This window comes from Rhinoderma darwinii, chromosome 1 (assembly GCF_050947455.1).
Source record: "Rhinoderma darwinii isolate aRhiDar2 chromosome 1, aRhiDar2.hap1, whole genome shotgun sequence".
Taxonomy (NCBI): domain Eukaryota; kingdom Metazoa; phylum Chordata; class Amphibia; order Anura; family Rhinodermatidae; genus Rhinoderma; species Rhinoderma darwinii.
The window spans coordinates 448,898,392-448,916,302 of record NC_134687.1 but is presented as its reverse complement, the minus strand read 5'-3'; the positions used below and the strand labels follow the sequence as shown (position 1 = coordinate 448,916,302).

The 17,911-nt window shown below is 48.6% G+C and overlaps 1 protein-coding gene across 2 annotated transcripts in view; it reads right to left on the bottom strand.

Moving 5' to 3' along the window:
- UPB1 (beta-ureidopropionase 1) overlaps positions 1 to 4,219 on the bottom strand; it is a 38,299-nt gene extending 34,080 nt beyond the window's left edge. The window contains exons 1-2 of one of the 2 annotated variants that reach the window (XM_075831845.1): positions 3,811 to 4,219; positions 3,377 to 3,548 (exon numbers count right to left, since the gene is read on the bottom strand). In XM_075831845.1, the coding sequence (XP_075687960.1) occupies positions 3,377 to 3,548; positions 3,811 to 4,079 (441 nt within the window). In that variant the 5' untranslated portion in view covers positions 4,080 to 4,219. The remainder of the gene's footprint in view (positions 1 to 3,376; positions 3,549 to 3,810) is intronic. The other variant, XM_075831854.1, reaches the window with a different exon arrangement.
- Positions 4,220 to 17,911: the final 13,692 nt, after the last annotated feature.

Below are 17,911 nucleotides of genomic sequence, written 5' to 3'. Positions count from 1 at the left end.
GGCGAGATGGATGAAACGTCATCGCTGGAGGCCGGACAGGAGGAATGTAAGTATGAATTTATTACATTAAAATTGTATTTTCCGAGCGCCAAGCATGGTATTGTCAAGGGTGCTGAAAGAGTTACCGCCGATCAGTGCAGCCCATTAACTCTTTCAGCATCCTGGACAGTACCATGCTCGGCGCACGGAAACGGAAACACGGAGTGCACATGGTCGATAAAACGGACACACGGATCTGTCAAAAACGGCCGTGAAAACCGTGTCGGAAGTGTGCACGAGGCCTAAAGGGGGAATCTGACATCTTTAGTATCAGCCCAAAACATGTTTTTGCTGGAAATAACTGAATGTCGATGGCCAGCTCTAGAAATGACCAAGCCAATGCGCTCCACAGGACCTTGACCACAACAAATAAAGGAATTGGTAATGATCAGCGTAGCACGAGCCGTAGAGTCCTGATCTGCACAGAATGTTAGTAGAATTCTTCTGCTCTATAAATATCTGACAGGACAGGGGCGAGTGATAACACCGTTTTGCACTCTTTGGGTACATGCACACTCTGTGTAACATCAGTGGGGACCAATAGGGCATGCTGCAGTTGTAAAAAAAACACCACACGCCCTGAATACCAGATGGTTTTTAACCGTACTATGTGGACTATAGGATGTATAAAATGTCCTGCACAAAAAAAAAATACGGTGTGCAATATTTTTAATTGATGGACCTGAAAGCCAACCCAGAACTGAGAAGAGAAGCTTCTTAGTGGTAACGGGAAAAATACTTTTATGCTTCGTTCAGACGTGGTGGATCTTTTGCGGATTTTCGTTGCAGAATTCCACACTGAAAACCCTCAAAAGTACAAATTACGGTACAATACATGTGAATGGAGACTTAAAAACCCCAATCACATGTAGCGGAAAAAAATCTAGTACAAGACACAAGACATGTTGGGGTTTTCAAATCTGTAGCCCGCCTATTATATTACACAATTGCTACAGATTATTGCTGCAGATTTCATGGCAAATCAATGGTAAATATACAAATAATACATGCAGATTTTGCCACAGATTCACTGTGCATTTGCAGGAAAATCAACTGTGTCTGAACAGGATCACACGGGTCGGATACGCTGCATAAAAGTATGCCAACCACACCAATTTGCACTTGGAAAGTCAAGTCTTTCCCCCGGGCCGTTGTCATGCCAACGCACCCCTCTGTTGTCCGTGCAGTCCGGCCTCCTGGGATCACGCTGCCGCCCATGTGACTGATGCAGCTTTTGATTGGCTACAGAAGTCGCATGGGATAAACGTCATCCCAAGAGGCTGACCTGGACGAACAACAGAAGAAAGCATCGCACTGACAACAGCCAGACTATAAGTTTGGCCTTTAAAATTCATTTTACACAAAAAAGGCTTTAAAGAGGCTCTGTCACCAGATTTTGCAACCCCTATCTGCTATTGCAGCAGATCGGCGCTGCAATGTAGATTACAGTAACGTTTTTATTTTTTAAAAACGAGCATTTTTGGCCAAGTTATGACCATTTTTGTAGTTATGCAAATGAGGCTTGCAAAAGTCCAAGTGGGCGTGTTTACAGTAAAAGTCCAAGTGGGCGTGTATTATGTGCGTACATCGGGGCGTTTTTACTACTTTTACTAGCTGGGCGTTCTGACGAGAAGTATCATCCACTTCTCTTCAGAACGCCCAGCTTCTGGCAGTGCAGATCTGTGACGTCACTCACAGGTCCTGCATCGTGTCAGCCACATCGGCACCAGAGGCTACATTTGATTCTGCAGCAGCATCAGCGTTTGCAGGTAAGTAGCTACATCGACTTACCTGCAAATGCCGATACTGCTGCAGAATCATCTGTAGCCTCTGGTGCCGATGTGTCCTCGCTCGTCCGACACGAAGCAGGACCTGTGATTGACGTCACAGCGTGATCTCTCGAACACGGCTGTGTCTGCACTGCCAGAAGCTGGGCGTTCTGAAGAGAAGTGGATGATACTTCTCGTCAGAACGCCCAGCTAGTAAAAGTAGTAAAAACGCCCCGATGTACGCACATAATACACGCCCACTTGGACTTTTACTTTTAAACACACCCACTTGGACTTTTGCAAGCCTCATTTGCATAACTACAAAAATGGTCATAACTTGGCCAAAAATGCTCGTTTTTTAAAAATAAAAACGTTACTGTAATCTACATTGCAGCGCCTATCTGCTGCAATAGCAGATAGGGGATACAAAATTGCTGCGTCTCCGCCGCAAAAGTCACAACACTTGGCTATTTGTTGCGGGTTTTACATTTCAATAGAATTTAATGGGGAAGAACCGCAACAGCAAAGCAACAAATACGCAGCATAACTTGACATGCTGCGGATTTAAGTTCCGCACCGCAGGTCAATTTATGAACGGTTTTGCTGCAGATTTTTTCTGCAGCGTGTGAATGAGATTTGTTCACTTTGCTGCTATTGTAAATGCTGCGGAATTTCCGCACAGAATTCCATTGCAGAAATTCTGCAGCGTTTAGTGGTAGGGTCTGTTCACCCAAAGTTTTTTGGTGAAGATTTTGACGCGGAAACCGCATCGGAATCCATGGCAAAAAAAGGCCAAAATCACCCCGCATTGATTTTAATGGGAGACAGAGACGTTTTCTTTTTCCGGGCAGCTTTCGGCCGCTCACAGTTTCCGCCTCCGACCTCCCATTGAAATCAATGGGAGGCAGAAAAAACCTGTGGCGCTCGTTTCTGAGCGTTTTTTTGCTTGTGGTCCTTGCTTAGGATTCAACGCCAATGGGCAAAAAACGCTGTGAAAAACGCTGAAAAAAACACTAAAACAATGCTGATTATTCAAAATCTGCCTCAAAACTTCTGAAGGAATTTTGAGGCAGATTTTTTTCTGCATACAAAAAAACTCAGTGTGAACTAGACTTTACATCTCGACAAAAGTAAGAGAGGAAATGTTTGGTAATGTATCCTAAACGACACTTTAAAAAAAAAAAAAAAAAAAAAAAAAGTGTTCCCAAATTATGCGCTGTGTAAAAAAAAAAAAGCGTCAGGTCAATTCTTGCCGCATTTTACGTATCGTGTATTGCATTGAATTCAATGAAGACATAAAAATAAAACAAATTTAAAAAAGGCGTCCAAAAACGCATCAAAAACAAATCAAAATACATATATTCATTAAAAACCAAACAAGCGTGTGTTTTTGACATGTATTATGCATCAGGTTTTTTTTCAGTCTCCAAAGTACGCAGTGTGAACATAGCCTAACATCCAGATGCTTTCTTCCACTCCCATTTCTCCAGCATTTATCATCCCCTGCTGTGCCCGCACCAGAACACACAGCTATGCCCAGTACCCAAACATGTGCAATGTTACCACACCTGCTCTGCCACTGGACTTGTAGTTGGCAACTGAATTTTATTCTGAATTAGTCCCACTCGGATTACACGAGGTCTTCGCAGTTGTTCACCGGCAGCATCAAAAACGTATCCCTTTACCTCAAAACCTTGTTGTGACGCAGAATCCACAGCACAACTGGGGAGCGCCAAACATCTGGAAACAAACAGATCATCCCCTGAGAATTTCACATCATAGATCCTCCACAATATTACCGTTTTATGAATATAGTCTACAATAGGTATGAAAACCTGACACAAAAGATACAGACAAATAAATAGACAGATAAGATTATAATGAATTTACAAACAATAGAAAATAAAACACAGACAAATAAACAGACAGAGAGGGATAGATAAAGATAGTAAGTTAATGGACAAGACATGTTTTCTCCTCAAGTTGGTCGATGTCCTCTCACCTCAGCTCCCTCCCATACAGCACCCGCCATACTTCTCGTAGCTCCTCCGCAGGGATATATTTCTCCAGTACATGCTCCACAGACGCCAGCTCTCCTGACATGGTGACTACTGTGTCCTTATCGGACCAAGACCCGGAGATGTAAGGGCTGAGGGCGGGACTAAAAGGACTGGCTCCTTCTCTGCCCACTCCCAGAATGTAGGGGTCATTGCCCGGGAGTGTGGGGACGTAGCGGGCGCAGGGTGAACACACAGAACCCAGAACTAGCATATACCGTGTGTGCCGGGCTGTCGTGCAGACTCTTCTATAGTAATACCATGACCACGTACGTTCAGTAAGACGGGCGCCGGGCCCTGCACTTGCCGCCGTCTGCCGAAGTTGCTCAGCATACGGGCCCCTAAGCCAGGGGGCCCCACCACATGTGTGATAATGTCTGCAGGAGCACTGTATCTAATCTTAGCATGTGTGATACGGTCTGCTGTTTTATTTTATTTTATCTAAGCCTGTTATTTGTGATACTGTTTGCTAGTGCCCTGTATCTAAGTCTATCATGTGTGATACTGTTGGGGTCCTGTATCTAAAGGCCCTTTTACACCGGCCGATAAGCGCCCGGTGCAGCGAGCGCCGATCAACGAGACATCATTGATCGACGCTCGCTTGCTCAAGTCACGGAGCTATGGATGGGGACGAGCGGTCGTTACTCTAACCGCTCGTCCCAATACGTTATGTTGGCAGCGTGTGTCTCTGTTTACACAGGGAGATGCGCTGCCGACAACGATAATATTTGACTTTTTTAACCCCTTAATGACCAGCCTATTTTAGACCTTAATGACCAAGCTATTTTTTACGTTTTTCAATCGTCGCATTCCAAGAGCTATAACGGTTTTATTTTTGCGTCGACATAGCTGTATAAGGTCTTGTTTTTTGCGGGACAAGTTGTAATTTTTAATAGCACCATTTTGAGGTACATATTATTTATTGATTACCTTTTTTTGGGGGGGGAATAGAAAAAAATCAGAAATTTCACCACTCTTTTTTGCGTCCTAAATCTACGGCGTTTACCGTGTGGTATAAATAACACAATAACTTTATTTAGCGGGTTGTTACGATTGCAACGATACCAAATTTGTATAGTTTTTGTATGTTTTACTACTTTTACACAGTAAAAACGCTTTTTTTTCAAAATTATTTGTTTTTGTGTCTCCATATTTGAAGAGCCGTAACCTTTTTATTTTTTCGCCGATGCGGTTGTGTGAGGGCTTTTTTTTTGCGGGACGACTTGTAGTTTTTATTGGTACCATTTTGGAGTCGATGCGACTTTTTAATCACATTTTTTTAAAGTCAGGATTCACAGAAAACAACAGCAATTTTTCTGTCGTTTTTTATTTAATTTTTTTACGGCGTTCACCGTGCGGGTTAAATAATGTAATAGATTTATAGTCGGGGTCGTTACGGACGCGGCGATACCAAATATGTGTAACTTTTTTACTTTATTTTGTTTTTTTAATAGTAAAGCATTTTGTAAGGGGAAAAGCTGTGTTTTTCATTTTTTTTTTTTACATTTTTTTTAAATTAACTTTATTAAACTTTTTTTTTAACTTTTTTACTAGTCCCACTAGAGTACTTTAATATGCGATCATGCGATCGCTATTATAATACACTGCAATACTTCTGTATTGCAGTGTATTATGCCTGTCCGTTTAAAATGGACAGGCATCTGCTAGGTCATGCCTCCGGCATGATCTAGCAGGCATTCATGACAGGCAGACCTGGGGGCCTTTATTAGGCCCCCGGCTGCCATTGGAGACACTGACACTTGGTGATCGTATCGCCGGGTGTCGGTGGGATGAGAGGGAGCTCCCTCCCTCTCTCCAAAACCACTCAGATGCGGTGCTCGCTATTGAGCACCGCATCTGAGGGGTTAAACGGGTGAGATCGATACTAATATCGATCTCGATCCCTGCTCGATCCCTAATATCGATCCCTGCTCTGTTTACTTATTCCGATGCCGCGACGTAAAATGTCTATGGCATCGGAATAAGGCCCGTTAGTGACCGACGTAGAAACACGATGGGCCGGTCACTAACGGGTTAAAACTATACGATCAGCAGATGATTGAGCGTTTGCTCGTTCATCTGCCGATCATTCCCCTGTTTACACAGGGCAATTATCGGCAACGACTGCCCGATAATCGCCCAATGTAAAAACCCCTTAAAGGACCGGTGTGGCGGAATTTTTTTTAAAATAAAAATTAGATTTTAGTGTGTTATTAAAATAAATGTTATTTATTTGTGTGTTTGTGTTTTACTTTTTTATTTTTTCTAACTTTTACTTGCCATTTTTACTTTTACTGCCATTTTTTTTTTCATCTCTGTATGTGTCGATTAACGACACATACAGAGATGGAATACGGCACATACAACCCCATAGAGAATGCGAACGGGAGCCGTTCCATTCGCTATAGTGTACACCGTCTGTGTGGGAACGGCACATGCGCCGCTCCCACACAGTCCAAAAGGAAGGTCTTCGGCCGACCGACATCCGGCGCCATTTTCATGTGGACCGGAAGCCGCGGCCGGACAGTAAGATGACTACTTCCGGTCGCGGCTTCCGGACATATGATTAGAAGCAAGTACTAGGAGCGGACGGAGCGAAGGGAGCGGCGGCGGCAGGAGCAGGTAAGTTATGTCTGTGTATGTTCATGTTTTACTGTGTGATTACCACTGTATGTAAGCCTACTACACTGTGCATTCGCTCAAAAAATGGCGGCACACATTGTAGGAGGTTTGAACATTCAATCCCCTCCTTTCTCCTGGCACTAGCTAGGATAAGGGAGGGGGGATTCTGTGAGCTCACTAGAGCATGTGTGTCTACACCAAATTTGAAGCGTAAAGCAATGAGGTTGCTTTACCACATTGCAATGCTGAAATTTTGGGAATTGCTCCCTCTAGTGACCAGCACATGGAAATGTTATAAATTAGAATCTAATTTATAATATTTCCTGACTTCTGAAAAAATTAAAAAAAATAAGACAATGTCTAATCATGTATATACTAACTGTTAAACGGAAAAAAAAAAAAATTCTAGCGACACATACCCTTTAAGGCTTCTTTCACACTAGCGTTACTATCAGTTTACCTTTCTTCTGTCAAAGGAAGAGAGGATCGAAACATTAAACGGAAAGCAACAGTTCCGTTAGAATTACCATTGATTTCAGTGGTAATTCTTTTTTCTCAGTTGCTTTCCGTTTGTCTCCGTTCGCTAGGTTTCCTTTTTTTTTTGACGGAACCAAAAGTGCAATCTGCAGAACTTTTGTTTCCGCGAACGAAAAGGAAACCTAGCGAACGGAGAGAAACGGAAAGCAACTGAGAAAAAATAATTACCAATGAAATCAATGGTAATTCTAACGGAACTGTTGCTTTCCGTTTAATGTTTCGATCCTCTCTTCCTTCGACGGAAGAGAGGTAAACGTATAGAAACGCTAGTGTGAAAGAAACCTAAGCCCCCATGCACACGACCATAAAAATCGTCCATAATTGCGGACCGTAATGACAGTCCGCAATTACGGACCCGTTCACTTCTATCGTCCACGAACGCCTTCCCGTTTTATTATGGGAAGATGTCCGAGCCGTAGAAAGCTGCCGCAAAAGATAGCACATGTCTTATCTTTTGCTTTTCAAGGACCGTGCTCCCATACTTTATATGGGAGCACGACCCGCAAATGCGGGTGGCTGTCGGCGGCCAGCAATGCTCGGAATCGCGGGCCGTGATTACAGGCACGGCCGTGTACATGGGGCCTTAGGCCTCATGCACACGACCGTAATGGTTTTTACTGTCCGCAAATACGGATCCGTAGTCATCCGCAACTCATCCACATATACAGCACGATGTCCGCAAATATGGTCCGTAATTCATCCGTATTTACGGATCCGCCAAACAAAAAATGGAGGAATCTTGGGTAATCCCCTGGAGTCGCATAGTAACGCTTCCGTAATTACCGACGGCTACGGGTGCACATCCGTAGCCATCTGTAATTATGGAAACGCCCATAGACTTATATGGTGAGTCCGTGCCGTAATTTTTGACAAAAATAGGACTAGTTCTATATTTTGCTGGATCTTTTCTACGGAACGGACACCCATCCGTAAATATACGGAAAGGTCCATAGCCAATAGAAATTAAATGGGTCCGCAATTTCATCCGTAATTACGGATCCTTAATTACTGATCCGTAATCACTTGCATGTGGGCATGTGGCTTAAGGGCCTATTCACATCAGCGCTGGCTTCCGTTCATCTGTTCCGTTCAACCTGTCCATCAGCGATAGTTTCCCTTTGGCTTTCCGTTCATCTGTTCTTCTGACGGAAAAGATAAACGAAACAGATGAACGGATAGACAACGCCAATGTGAACAGGCCCTAAGCCTATCATGTGTGATACGGTCTGCTGAGCTTGACCACTGAACTTTAACTAGACAAAATGTAACTTTTTGGTAGTAGTTTTTGCTTAAAGGGGTTGTCCACGACCGGACAACTGATGACCTATCCAAAGGATAGGTCTAGGGGCGTAACTAGGAAAGACTGGGCCCCATAGCAAACTTTTGACTAGGGCCCCCTCCCCTGGGTATCACACAACCCCTGCCCCTTGTAGATAGTGCCTCCCTGTAGATTCCGCCAACCAGTGCCCCCTATAGATAGCACCATACAGCCCTCCCCCTGTAGATAACCCCATATAGCCCCCCTGTAGATAACGCCATACAGCCCCCTTGTAGATAACGCCATACAGCCCCCCTGTAGATAACGCCATACAGGCCCCACTGTAGATAACGCCATACAGCCTCCCCCTGTAGATAACACCATACAGCCCCCCTGTAGATAACGCCATACAGCCCCCCTGTAGATAATGGCATACAGCCCCCCCATGTAGATAACGGCATACAGCCCGCTTGTAAATAACGCCATACAGCCCCCTGTAGATAATGCCATACATCCCCCCTGTAAATAACTCCATACAGCCCCCTATAGATAACGCCATACAGCCCCCCTGTAGATAATGCCATACAGCCCCCTGTAGATAACGGCATACAGCCCCCCCTGTAGATAACGCCATACAGCCCCCTCTAGATAACGCCATACAGCCTCCCCCTGTAGATAACGCCATACAGCCTCCCCCTGTAGATAATGCCATACAGCCCTCCCTGTAGATAACGGCATACAGCCCCAAATCCCTCTGTAGATAACACCATATGGCCCCCTGTAGATAACGTCATTCAGCCCCGATGTAGATAACGTCATACAGCCCCCTGTAGATAACGCCATACAGCCCCCCTGTAGATAACGCCATACAGCCCTCCCCCTGTAGATAACGCCATACAGTAGATAATGCCATACAGCCTCCCCCTGTAGATAACACCATACAGCCCCCTGTAGATAACGCCATACAGCCCCCCTGTAGATAACGCCATACAGCCCCCCTGTAGATAACGCCATACAGCCCCCCTGTAGATAATGGCATACAGCCCCCGTTGTAGATAAGGGCATACAGCCCGCCTGTAGATAACGGCATACAGCCCCCCTATAGATAACGCCATACAGCCCCCTTGTAGATAATGCCATACAGCCCCCCTGTAGATAACGCCATACAGCATCCCCCTGTAGATAATGCCATACATCCCCCCTGTAGATAATGCCATACATCCCCCCTGTAGATAATGCCATACATCCCCCCCTGTAGATAATGCCATACAGCCCCCCTGTAGATAACGCCATACAGCCCCCCCTGTAGATAGCGCCGTACAGCCCCCCCCTGTAGATAACGCCATACAGCCCCCCCTGTAGATAACGCCATACAGCCTCCCCCTGTAGATAACGCCATACAGCCCTCCCTGTAGATAACGGCATACAGCCCCAAACCCCCTGTAGATAACGGCATACAGCCCCCCCTGTAGATAACGGCATACAGCCCCCCCTGTAGATAACGCCATACAGCCCCCCTGTAGATAGCGTCATACAGCCCCCCCTGTAGATAACGCCAAACAGCCCCCCTGTAGATAACGCCATACAGTAGATAATGCCATACAGCCTCCCCCTGTAGATAACGCCATACAGCCCCCCCTGTAGATAACGCCATACAGCCCCCTCTAGATAACGCCATACAGCCTCCCCTGTAGATAATGCCATACAGCACCCCCTGTAGATAACGGCATACAGCCCCAAACCCCCTGTAGATAACGCCATACGGCCCCCCTGTAGATAACGTCATACAGCTCCCCTGTAGATAACGCCATACAGCCCCCCTGTAGATAACGCCAAACAGCCCCCCTGTAGATAATGCCATACAGCCCCCTGTAGATAACGCCATACAGCCCCACCCTGTAGATAACGCCATACAGCCCCCCTGTAGATAACGCCATACAGCCCCCCTGTAGATAATACCATACAGCCCCCTCTAGATAACGCCATACAGCCCCCCTGTAGATAACGCCATACAGACCCCTGTAGATAACGCCATACAGCCCCCCTGTAGATAACGCCATACAGCCCCCCTGTAGATAACGCCATACAGCCCCCCTGTAGATAACGCCAAACAGCCCCCCTGTATATAATGCCATACATCCCCCCTGTAGATAACGCCATACAGCCCCCCCTGTTGATAACGCCATACAGCCCCCCCTGTAGATAACGCCATACAGCCACCCCTGTAGATAACGCCATACAGCCTCCCCCTGTAGATAACGCCATACAGCCCTCCCTGTAGATAACGGCATACAGCCCCAAACCCCCTGGAGATAACGGCATACAGCCTCCCCCTGTAGATAATGCCATACAGCACCCCCTGTAGATAACGGCATACAGCCCCAAACCCCCTGTAGATAACGCCATACGGCCCCCCTGTAGATAACGCCATACAGCCCCATCCTGTAGATAACGCCATACAGCCCCCCTGTAGATAACGCCATACAGCCCCCCTGTAGATAATACCATACAGCCCCCTCTAGATAACGCCATACAGCCCCCCTGTAGATAACGCCATACAGCCCCCCTGTAGATAACGCCATACAGCCCCCCTGTAGATAATACCATACAGCCCCCTCTAGATAACGCCATACAGCCCCCCTGTAGATAATGCCATACAGCCCCCTGTAGATAACGGCATACAGCCCCCCCCTGTAGATAACGCCATACAGCCCCCTCTAGATAACGCCATACAGCCTCCCCCTGTAGATAACGCCATACAGCCTCCCCTGTAGATAATGCCATACAGCCCTCCCTGTAGATAACGGCATACAGCCCCAAACCCCTCTGTAGATAACACCATACGGCCCACCTGTAGATAACGTCATTCAGCCCCGATGTAGATAACGCCATACAGCCCCCCTGTAGATAACGCCATACAGCCCCCCTGTAGATAACGCCATACAGCCCTCCCCCTGTAGATAACGCCATACAGTAGATAATGCCATACAGCCTCCCCCTGTAGATAACACCATACAGCCCCCTGTAGATAACGCCATACAGCCCCCCTGTAGATAACGCCATACAGCCCCCCTGTAGATAATGGCATACAGCCCCCGTTGTAGATAAGGGCATACAGCCCGCCTGTAGATAACGGCATACAGCCCCCCTATAGATAACGCCATACAGCCCCCTTGTACATAATGCCATACAGCCCCCCTGTAGATAACGCCATACAGCCTCCCCCTGTAGATAATGCCATACATCCCCCCTGTAGATAATGCCATACATCCCCCCTGTAGATAATGCCATACATCCCCCCCTGTAGATAACGTCATACAGCCCCCCTGTAGATAATGCCATACAGCACCCCCTGTAGATAACGGCATACAGCCCCAAACCCCCTGTAGATAACGCCATACGGCCCCCCTGTAGATAACGTCATACAGCCCCCTGTAGATAACGTCATACAGCCCCCCTGTAGATAACGCCATACAGCCCCCCCTGTAGATAACGCCAAACAGCCCCCTGTATATAATGCCATACATCCCCCCTGTAGATAACGCCATACAGCCCCCCCTGTAGATAGCGCCATACAGCCCCCCCTGTAGATAACGCCATACAGCCCTCCCTGTAGATAACGGCATACAGCCCCAAACCCCCTGTAGATAACTCCATACAGCCCCCCTGTAGATAACGCCATACAGCCCCCTGTAGATAACGCCATACAGCCCCCCTGTAGATAATGGCATACAGCCCCCCTGTAGATAACGGCATACAGCCCGCTTGTAGATAACGCCATACAGCCCCCTGTAGATAATGCCATACATCCCCCCTGTAAATAACTCCATACAGCCCCCTATAAATAACGCCATACAGCCCCCCTGTAGATAACGCCATACAGCCCCCTTGTAGATAACGCCATACAGCCCCTCCTGTAGATAACGCCATACAGCCCCCTCTAGATAACGCCATACAGCCTCCCCCTGTAGATAACGCCATACAGCCTCCCCCTGTAGATAATGCCATACAGCCCTCCCTGTAGATAACGGCATACAGCCCCAAACCCCTCTGTAGATAACACCATACGGCCCCCTGTAGATAACGTCATTCAGCCCCCATGTAGATAACGTCATACAGCCCCCCCTGTAGATAACGCCATACAGCCCCCCTATAGATAACGCCATACAGCCCTCCCCCTGTAGATAACGCCATACAGTAGATAATGGCATACAGCCTCCCCCTGTAGATAACACCATACAGCCCCCCTGTAGATAACGCCATACAGCCCCCTGTAGATAACGCCATACAGCCCCCCTGTAGATAACGCCATACAGCCCCCCTGTAGATAATGGCATACAGCCCCCGTTGTAGATAACAGCATACAGCCCGCCTGTAGATAACGGCATACAGCCCCCCCTATAGATAACGGCATACAGCCCCCTTGTAGATAATGCCATACAGCCCCCCTGTAGATAACGCCATACAGCCTCCCCCTGTAGATAATGCCATACATCCCCCCTGTAGATAATGCCATACATCCCCCCTGTAGATAATGCCATACATCCCCCTGTAGATAATGCCATACATCCCCCCTGTAGATAATGCCATACATCCCCCCTGTAGATAATGCCATACATCCCCCCTGTAGATAATGCCATACATCCCCCCTGTAGATAATGCCATACATCCCCCCTGTAGATAATGCCATACAGCCCCCCTGTAGATAATGCCACACAGCACCCCCTGTAGATAACGCCATACAGCCCCAAACCCCCTGTAGATAACGCCATACGGCCCCCCTGTAGATAACGTCATACGGCCCCCTGTAGATAACGTCATACAGCCCCCTGTAGATAACGCCATACAGCCCCCCCGTAGATAACGCCAAACAGCCCCACTGTATATAATGCCATACATCCCCCCTGTAGATAACGCCATACAGCCCCCCTGTAGATAGCGCCGTACAGCCCCCCCTGTAGATAACGCCATACAGCCCCCCCTGTATATAACGCCATACAGACTCCCCCTTAGATAACGCCATACAGCCCCCCCTGTAGATAACGGCATACAGCCCCCCCTGTAGATAACGCCATACAGCCCCCCTGTAGATAACGTCATACAGCCCCCCTGTAGATAACGCCAAACAGCCCCCCTGTAGATAACGCCATACAGTAGATAATGCCATACAGCCTCCCCCTGTAGATAACGCCATACAGCCCCCCCCTGTAGATAACGCCATACAGCCCCCTCTAGATAACGCCATACAGCCTCCCCCTGTAAATAATGCCATACAGCACCCCCTGTAGATAACAGCATACAGCCCCAAACCCCCTGTAGATAACGCCATACGGCCCCCTGTAGATAACGTCATACAGCTCCACTGTAGATAACGCCATACAGCCCCCCTGTAGATAACGCCAAACAGCCCCCCTGTAGATAATGCCATACAGCCCCCTGTAGATAACGCCATACAGCCCCACCCTGTAGATAACGCCATACAGCCCCCCTGTAGATAACGCCATACAGCCCCCCTGTAGATAATGGCATACAGCCCCCCCCCCCATGTAGATAACGGCATACAGCCCGCTTGTAAATAACGCCATACAGCCCCCTGTAGATAATGCCATACATCCCCCCTGTAAATAACTCCATACAGCCCCCTATAGATAACGCCATACAGCCCCCCTGTAGATAATTCCATACAGCCCCCTGTAGATAACGGCATACAGCCCCCCCTGTAGATAGCGCCATACAGCCCCCTCTAGATAACGCCATACAGCCTCCCCCTGTAGATAACGCCATACAGCCTCCCCCTGTAGATAATGCCATACAGCCCTCCCTGTAGATAACGGCATACAGCCCCAAATCCCTCTGTAGATAACACCATACGGCCCCCTGTAGATAACGTCATTCAGCCCCGATGTAGATAACGTCATACAGCCCCCTGTAGATAACGCCATACAGCCCCCCTGTAGATAACGCCATACAGCCCTCCCCCTGTAGATAACGCCATACAGTAGATAATGCCATACAGCCTCCCCCTGTAGATAACACCATACAGCCCCCTGTAGATAACGCCATACAGCCCCCCTGTAGATAACGCCATACAGCCCCCCTGTAGATAATGGCATACAGCCCCCGTTGTAGATAAGGGCATACAGCCCGCCTGTAGATAACGGCATACAGCCCCCCTATAGATAACGCCATACAGCCCCCCTGTAGATAATGCCATACAGCACCCCCTGTAGATAACGGCATACAGCCCCAAACCCCCTGTAGATAACGCCATACGGCCCCCCTGTAGATAACGTCATACAGCCCCCTGTAGATAACGTCATACAGCCCCCCTGTAGATAACGCCATACAGCCCCCCCTGTAGATAACGCCAAACAGCCCCCTGTATATAATGCCATACATCCCCCCTGTAGATAACGCCATACAGCCCCCCCTGTAGATAGCGCCATACAGCCCCCCCTGTAGATAACGCCATACAGCCCTCCCTGTAGATAACGGCATACAGCCCCAAACCCCCTGTAGATAACTCCATACAGCCCCCCTGTAGATAACGCCATACAGCCCCCTGTAGATAACGCCATACAGCCCCCCTGTAGATAATGGCATACAGCCCCCCTGTAGATAACGGCATACAGCCCGCTTGTAGATAACGCCATACAGCCCCCTGTAGATAATGCCATACATCCCCCCTGTAAATAACTCCATACAGCCCCCTATAAATAACGCCATACAGCCCCCCTGTAGATAACGCCATACAGCCCCCTTGTAGATAACGCCATACAGCCCCTCCTGTAGATAACGCCATACAGCCCCCTCTAGATAACGCCATACAGCCTCCCCCTGTAGATAACGCCATACAGCCTCCCCCTGTAGATAATGCCATACAGCCCTCCCTGTAGATAACGGCATACAGCCCCAAACCCCTCTGTAGATAACACCATACGGCCCCCTGTAGATAACGTCATTCAGCCCCCATGTAGATAACGTCATACAGCCCCCCCTGTAGATAACGCCATACAGCCCCCCTATAGATAACGCCATACAGCCCTCCCCCTGTAGATAACGCCATACAGTAGATAATGGCATACAGCCTCCCCCTGTAGATAACACCATACAGCCCCCCTGTAGATAACGCCATACAGCCCCCTGTAGATAACGCCATACAGCCCCCCTGTAGATAACGCCATACAGCCCCCCTGTAGATAATGGCATACAGCCCCCGTTGTAGATAACAGCATACAGCCCGCCTGTAGATAACGGCATACAGCCCCCCCTATAGATAACGGCATACAGCCCCCTTGTAGATAATGCCATACAGCCCCCCTGTAGATAACGCCATACAGCCTCCCCCTGTAGATAATGCCATACATCCCCCCTGTAGATAATGCCATACATCCCCCCTGTAGATAATGCCATACATCCCCCTGTAGATAATGCCATACATCCCCCCTGTAGATAATGCCATACATCCCCCCTGTAGATAATGCCATACATCCCCCCTGTAGATAATGCCATACATCCCCCCTGTAGATAATGCCATACATCCCCCCTGTAGATAATGCCATACATGCCCCCTGTAGATAACGCCATACAGCCCCCCTGTAGATAATGCCACACAGCACCCCCTGTAGATAACGCCATACAGCCCCAAACCCCCTGTAGATAACGCCATACGGCCCCCCTGTAGATAACGTCATACGGCCCCCTGTAGATAACGTCATACAGCCCCCTGTAGATAACGCCATACAGCCCCCCCGTAGATAACGCCAAACAGCCCCACTGTATATAATGCCATACATCCCCCCTGTAGATAACGCCATACAGCCCCCCTGTAGATAGCGCCGTACAGCCCCCCCTGTAGATAACGCCATACAGCCCCCCCTGTATATAACGCCATACAGACTCCCCCTTAGATAACGCCATACAGCCCCCCCTGTAGATAACGGCATACAGCCCCCCCTGTAGATAACGCCATACAGCCCCCCTGTAGATAACGTCATACAGCCCCCCTGTAGATAACGCCAAACAGCCCCCCTGTAGATAACGCCATACAGTAGATAATGCCATACAGCCTCCTCCTGTAGATAACGCCATACAGCCCCCCCCTGTAGATAACGCCATACAGCCCCCTCTAGATAACGCCATACAGCCTCCCCCTGTAAATAATGCCATACAGCACCCCCTGTAGATAACAGCATACAGCCCCAAACCCCCTGTAGATAACGCCATACGGCCCCCTGTAGATAACGTCATACAGCTCCACTGTAGATAACGCCATACAGCCCCCCTGTAGATAACGCCAAACAGCCCCCCTGTAGATAATGCCATACAGCCCCCTGTAGATAACGCCATACAGCCCCACCCTGTAGATAACGCCATACAGCCCCCCTGTAGATAACGCCATACAGCCCCCCTGTAGATAATGGCATACAGCCCCCCCCCATGTAGATAACGGCATACAGCCCGCTTGTAAATAACGCCATACAGCCCCCTGTAGATAATGCCATACATCCCCCCTGTAAATAACTCCATACAGCCCCCTATAGATAACGCCATACAGCCCCCCTGTAGATAATGCCATACAGCCCCCTGTAGATAACGGCATACAGCCCCCCCTGTAGATAGCGCCATACAGCCCCCTCTAGATAACGCCATACAGCCTCCCCCTGTAGATAACGCCATACAGCCTCCCCCTGTAGATAATGCCATACAGCCCTCCCTGTAGATAACGGCATACAGCCCCAAATCCCTCTGTAGATAACACCATACGGCCCCCTGTAGATAACGTCATTCAGCCCCGATGTAGATAACGTCATACAGCCCCCTGTAGATAACGCCATACAGCCCCCCTGTAGATAACGCCATACAGCCCTCCCCCTGTAGATAACGCCATACAGTAGATAATGCCATACAGCCTCCCCCTGTAGATAACACCATACAGCCCCCTGTAGATAACGCCATACAGCCCCCCTGTAGATAACGCCATACAGCCCCCCTGTAGATAATGGCATACAGCCCCCGTTGTAGATAAGGGCATACAGCCCGCCTGTAGATAACGGCATACAGCCCCCCTATAGATAACGCCATACAGCCCCCTTGTAGATAATGCCATACAGCCCCCTGTAGATAACGCCATACAGCATCCCCCTGTAGATAATGCCATACATCCCCCCTGTAGATAATGCCATACATCCCCCCTGTAGATAATGCCATACATCCCCCCCTGTAGATAACGCCATACAGCCCCCCTGTAGATAACGCCATACAGCCCCCCCTGTAGATAGCGCCGTACAGCCCCCCCTGTAGATAACGCCATACAGCCCCCCCTGTAGATAACGCCATACAGCCTCCACCTGTAGATAACGCCATACAGCCCTCCCTGTAGATAACGGCATACAGCCCCAAACCCCCTGTAGATAACGGCATACAGCCCCCCCTGTAGATAACGGCATACAGCCCCCCCTGTAGATAACGGCATACAGCCCCCCTGTAGATAACGTCATACAGCCCCCCCCTGTAGATAACGCCAAACAGCCCCCCTGTAGATAACGCCATACAGTAGATAATGCCATACAGCCTCCCCCTGTAGATAACGCCATACAGCCCCCCTGTAGATAACGCCATACAGCCCC